The sequence below is a fragment of the Eubalaena glacialis genome, chromosome 14, assembly GCF_028564815.1.
Source record: "Eubalaena glacialis isolate mEubGla1 chromosome 14, mEubGla1.1.hap2.+ XY, whole genome shotgun sequence".
Taxonomy (NCBI): Eukaryota; Metazoa; Chordata; class Mammalia; order Artiodactyla; family Balaenidae; genus Eubalaena; species Eubalaena glacialis.
In genome coordinates this window covers 3,767,199-3,772,713 of record NC_083729.1, presented here as the reverse complement: position 1 = coordinate 3,772,713, position 5,515 = coordinate 3,767,199, and the positions used below count along the sequence as shown (strand labels likewise).

General features: G+C 57.4%; 1 protein-coding gene across 1 annotated transcript; it reads right to left on the bottom strand.

Annotated features, from left to right (window-relative positions):
• Nucleotides 1-304: 304 nt before the first annotated feature.
• Nucleotides 305-2,011, bottom strand: SOX11 (SRY-box transcription factor 11). Its single transcript, XM_061211059.1, has one exon. It carries the CDS (start codon nt 1,910-1,912, stop codon nt 545-547), a length of 1,368 nt encoding a protein of 455 aa, XP_061067042.1. The 5' UTR covers nt 1,913-2,011; the 3' UTR covers nt 305-544.
• Between the last annotated feature and the right edge of the window lie 3,504 nt (nt 2,012-5,515).

The window sequence follows — 5,515 nt, the reverse complement described above, 5'->3', positions numbered from 1 at the left end:
AAAAAAATCTCCAACCAACTCCCTAGCGTTAACAGTCGCGCTGCCAAAGGGTCCTCCGCAGGCGTCTTCCAGACTTCAAAGCCCGACCAGCTTCACACAGCGCCTTCCGGAGCGGGTCCTCCCTCCCCTCCCCCGCCCCGCCCCTCCACCTTTGTTGCAATCGCGAATTTCAGAAAAAAAGAAATAGTAATTACAAAAACACATTTGAGGGGGAAAAAAAATCACAACTCCAGACTAGGTATGCAACTACCTTGAGACACGATCAAGGAAGGGAGGGGGGACAAAAAAAAGGACAGGAAAAATGTTTCAAAACTACTCATTTCACTTTAACTCCACCAAAATTTTCATCATCTTTTCCAATTTCTTTGTGTCACGACATCATATCAATATCAGCATCTTCTTCTCTCCCCTCCACCCTACCGCCACCACCATCGACACCACCACCTCTCCTCCGCCTCCTCCTCTTCACGACCACCACGACTTCCTCCCAGGGAGCCCTGCTCTGCACCCGCCGAGAGAAAGAGCGAGAAGCGGGGCGCCCCTCTCAATACGTGAACACCAGGTCGGAGAAGTTCGCCTCCAGCCAGTCCCCCGCGATCATCTCGCTCAGCTCGGGCGTGCAGTAATCGGGGAACTCGAAGTGGGAGCCCAGGCTGCCCTCGCTGAACGAATCCAAATCCTTATCCACCAGAGACAGGGACAGGTTCCCGGCCGCCGCGCCGCCCCCCAGCTGCTGCTCGCCGGCGCTGTGCGCGCTTTGGGAGAAATTCAAGCTCAGGTCGAACATCAGGTCGTCGGCGTCCTCGCCGCCGCTGCTGCTGCTGCTGCTGCCGCTGCTGCTGCTGGACGAGGACGAGGACGAGGAGGAGGAGGAGGAGGTGGAGACGGAGCGCGAGGACGCGGGCGACAGCGCGGGCTGCGCCAGCGGCGGCGGGTGCTGCTTGGTGATGTTCTTGAAGCTGTAGTAGAGGCGGCTGCCGCCCCCGGCGCCCGCGGTCGCGCCGGCCCGCACCTCGTCGTAGAGGCTCGCGCCCTCGGGGGACTCGGCCGCGCTGCTCAGCGTGGGGCTGGCGGGCACTTTGGCGACGTTGTAGCGTCTCAGCAGCTGCGGCGGCTGCTCCCCGGGCGGCTGCAGGAGCTGCGGGTGCGGCGGCTCCTCGTCCTCCTCGTCCGCCTCCTGCTTGATCCGCAGCTGCAGCTCGTCGTCGTCCTCGTCGTCCTCGTCGTCCTCGTCCAGGAACACGCACTTGACCGTCTTGCCCGCGCCGCCGCCGCCGCCGCCCGCGCCGCTCCCGCGCAGGCTGCCGAGCACGTAGTCGTCGCCCGCGCCGCCGTAGTCCCCGGGCTGGGCCGCCTTGCCCGCGCCGGCCTTGGCGCCGCCGGCCGCGGGGGCCGTAGGGGCCTTGAGCTTGCCGCATTTCTTGCTCGAGCCCTTGGAGGTCTTGGCGCCGCCCGCGCCGCCGCCCGCGCCGCCGCCGCCGCCCGCCGCGCTCTTCTCGGGGCTCTGGCTGGCGCTGGGTTTGGCCGAGGGGTCCATTTTGGGCTTTTTCCGGGGCCGGTACTTGTAGTCGGGGTAGTCGGCCATGTGCTTGAGCCGCAGCCGCTCCGCCTCCCGGATGAACGGGATCTTCTCGCTGTCCTTCAGCATTTTCCACCGCTTCCCCAGCCTCTTGGAGATCTCGGCGTTATGCATGTCCGGAGACTGCTCCATGATCTTCCTGCGCTCGATCTTGGACCACACCATGAACGCGTTCATCGGCCTCTTGATGTGGCCCGACGCCGTCTTGCACCAGTCCGGGTCGCTCTCGTCCAGGGCCACCGGGCTGCAAGCCATGAATTCGCCCTCCTCCGTGTCCAGCGCCTCCCGGGGCAGGTTGCTCTCCGCTTCCAAGCTCTCGGCCTGCTGCACCATGATCCGCTGCGGGGCTGGGCGCTCCAACCCGGGCCGCTCGGTCTCGTGCGGAGCTCCCCCTCCCCCTCTCGCCCCTCCACCTTCCCGGGCAAGTTGCAAAGTCCTCGGCACCCCGCGTCCGCGGCTCCCCCCCTCCCCCCCGCCCCCCCTTCCAGGCTGCACACAGCGGCTGCGGCGGCTTCGGCGGCGACGGCCGCCCGCTCGCGGGGAGCTGCGGCCGCGACGGGAGAGGCGGCGGCGGCGGCGGCGGCGGCGGTCGAAGCAGCCCGGGACCCCTGTCTCCGGCTCGTGGCTCCCGCCGCGAGCACCGGACCCCGAACACTCCCAGGCGCGCGCGCTCCTTCTGCAAAAAGTTGAGGGCTCTCTCCCAACTAGTTATCAGGGTGTCATATGGGTGACATCACTCCCCGGGCCAGCCAATGGCTGGGGGCCGGCTCCGCCCATCTGCCTTTATTAACTCCGCGGCCCCTCCCCCTCCCTCGGGGCTGCTTTGCAAAGATGGGGGGTGGGGGAGGAGGAGGCCTGTCTGGAAATATGTTATTTTTAAAAAATCCGCGTGTGTGCACAGATGCTCCTCTCCCCGGGATGCTCGGGAGCCGCGCACGGCCCCGCGGCGGGCCGGCGCTCACGGGGCGAACCGGGCTAGTCCCGGCGTCGGAGCGAACCGAGGACCAGGTCCCCGGAGAGGCCCGGCGCCCCTTTGTGCCCGGTCCGGGGGAGGCCGGTCGGAGTGAGCAGACGAGGCGCGCGCTCGCTCGCCGCGGGCGCACGCTCGGGCACGCGCACAGCCCGAGACGGCGGGTGCTGCCCGGCCCGCCCGGTGGGCGCAGCTGCTCCCCGGCGCGCCCCCGGGGGCTCGGCCGCTCCCCGGCGCCGCGCGCCGCCCGAGTCCGCCCGCGGCGCCCGCCGCACCCCGGCCGACGGAAGGTGGCGCTTTAACACAAGAACCTTCCCGGGGCACGTGGACTCTCTCCTCCTTTTCCCTTTCTCCTTTTCTCTAAGGCAGAGACATCCGTTTAAAGCCCGAGAGGCTGGATTCCCCCTCCTCCGTTTGCGTTTTCCGTTTCGTCCTTTTTCCCCGTCTGTTCTTCCTCCTCCGCGGTGTTCGGAGACGCCGCGGTGCGGGTTTGGAGGCGCCGGGCCCCCGCGCGCCCCGCCCCGGGCGGAGGCCGGAGTAACGGTCCGTGGGGCTCAGCGGGGGCCGGGTCCTCGCCTTCGATCCGGCCACTCCCCGGGCTGGTGCTAAACCGGGTCCGGGACCTGAGAGCTTCGGCACAGCCCCGCCCCTGCGTCGCTCGTCCCCCCTCCCCTCTCCCGCCCCTTCCCCGTCCCCTCCCCCAGACCCCCTCCCCCTCCTTCCCAGTCCTCCCCTTCCTCTTTGTCCCCTCCCCCTGTCTCGGTCACCAGCGCCCTCCAGAGCAGCCTCGTCCTGAAATCTCGCCCCGAGCTAGCACGCCTTATGGGTCACTCGCTATTGTAGCTGAACAACTCAGACCAAAGAGAAAACCGGGAACACCCCAAGTTTCCAGTCGAAATATTCCCTGTGTCTGTGGCAAGGTGGGACCGACTGCCCGTAGAACAGAGACTCGGTGAGCAGGCTAGCTGATGTCAAGCCCGGGCCCCGTCCGTCTCACTCTGATATTTCCAAACGCGTTTTTCTTTGTGTGTCCCTGTTACCCGTCTCTGGATATTCTGGGGGCAATTTAGAGAAAACCGCCGCTTCCTATGCATTCTCTGCTGTCCTCATCCCCGTCTTCACACCCTCCGGCGTTGGGGAGCTGGCAACTTTGAGGAGTTCCTAAGATGCTGCCCTGAGGATTTCACAAGAAATGTCAGCTGCTCAGGACTAGTGAAATTAGCCAAACCTGCTTCCTTTCAGGTGCGCTCTCTGCCAAAAAAAATACTGCATTACCTAAGCGTTGCAGTTTTTCTGACGTCTTTAATGACACAAAATGGTACCATGTTTTCACAGATCCGTATTATTATTATTTTTTTAATCTTCATGGCCATACCCTCCCCCACCTACGTTCATCCTAGAGAAAAAACACTGCATCAAATACTTGTAGTACTCAGGCCAATAAGGCTGGCGGTTTGTTTTTTTTAAGGGCCAGAGGAACCGAAAGAATTTACAGTCGTTCTTAGGGGGTAACCTGAAATCTGGAGATGTATGAAACCCAAGGCAGTGTGTGGAAATTCATCTTCTCCCCGCAAGGCCAGCCCTGCATCTTGTTTTTCTCCTGCCTCACAGGCTTCCCAGCTATTCCAGCCGTTGGGAACACCACAGGAGGGTAGGGGTGGCCTGGGTGGTGACCCTACCCGTGCTGCACCCCACACTCCGGCTAGAGGGCTTGAAATAATTTAGCTCGGTTGCAATATTTTCACGCAGACTACGAGGGCGCCTAGCATTTTAGACTCTGAAAGAGAATGCATTTGAAAATCTTTGGCGAATTCAGTATTTATGCGTCTTCACTCGACAGCAAAAATCAGGTTTAACTTCTTATTTAATATTTTATGCAAACACATTTAGATCTTTTCCTTTTCCTTTTCTCTTGACCTTTGTTGCAGAGAGTCCAAAAATATAGTCTTTGGAATACATAAGTAAGCCACATTCCTATTTTTCTTAAAGCATCTGTGTTTTTTTTCAACTTTTTTTTTAGAAATTAGATTTAACCTTAGAATGAGAATTGTGTGAGGGCTGAAAAATAATGGGCTTTATTCTTAACAGTGCTGGGATCTTCTTAGAGGAAGTATAAGGTAAAATTTACTCTTTCAAATAAGAAGTGTAATTTCTGTTCAAAGAAAGATGGCCATTTGTTGGGGAAGTTAAAGGTGGAGGAAGGAGGTTGTTTATTAGTCGGAGAGGACCGGAAATGATGAGAAGAGGTGAGTGGGTGAGGGTAAACCCTGTGATGTGATGAGTCTTTCAATAAACAGAGATTGGAGGGGGGAAAGCAGGCATTGCCGGTGTGCCCAGGAATGTGGTAGAGCGGATTTCTCCCTCTGAGCCATGAGCAAAAGGTAAAACACAATTTTCAGGAGGGATTAACTGGATTGCTATTGTGCATCATGTATCCACCCCACAAATTTAATGTTAGCTCATTTAGTGAGGACTAAGAGTGAGGAAAGAAAAAGAAAAATAACTCCTCTCTATACTTTTTTTTTTTTTTTGGGTTTGTTTCCTAAGGAAAAGTGTTTTAAGTATAACATTAAAAAAAAAAAAAATAGGCACGTGTTTGAGACCAGCACGTTTCTTACAGGAAGAGTATTTACGCGTGGGAAACACATGTTTTCAACACCAGCAGTAACCAACTATTTAAAAGAATTTTAGGCTAACAAAAAATGCGGCCTTCTCTAATGATACACCTCTTGGAAGTCTAATTTGGTAAAACGGAAATTTATCTGCTATTTTTTAAACCACTGAATGTACCTCAGGATTAAACACATCTTCCATCTTTTAATAGTGAATATACATGTCCTATTTGTGTATATATCCACCTATGTACTTGTTTAGAAGCAAGATATGCAATCTTCTTACTAACAATAAACATTGTTGGATATATAATTAATGTTCAGAGTCTTAAGATTTACTTTTGATTATCAGAG

Bases quoted from the DNA above. Each gene is read 5' to 3' on its own strand.
- SOX11 (XM_061211059.1), bottom strand. From the start codon at position 1,912: ATGGTGCAGCAGGCCGAGAGCTTGGAAGCGGAGAGCAACCTGCCCCGG.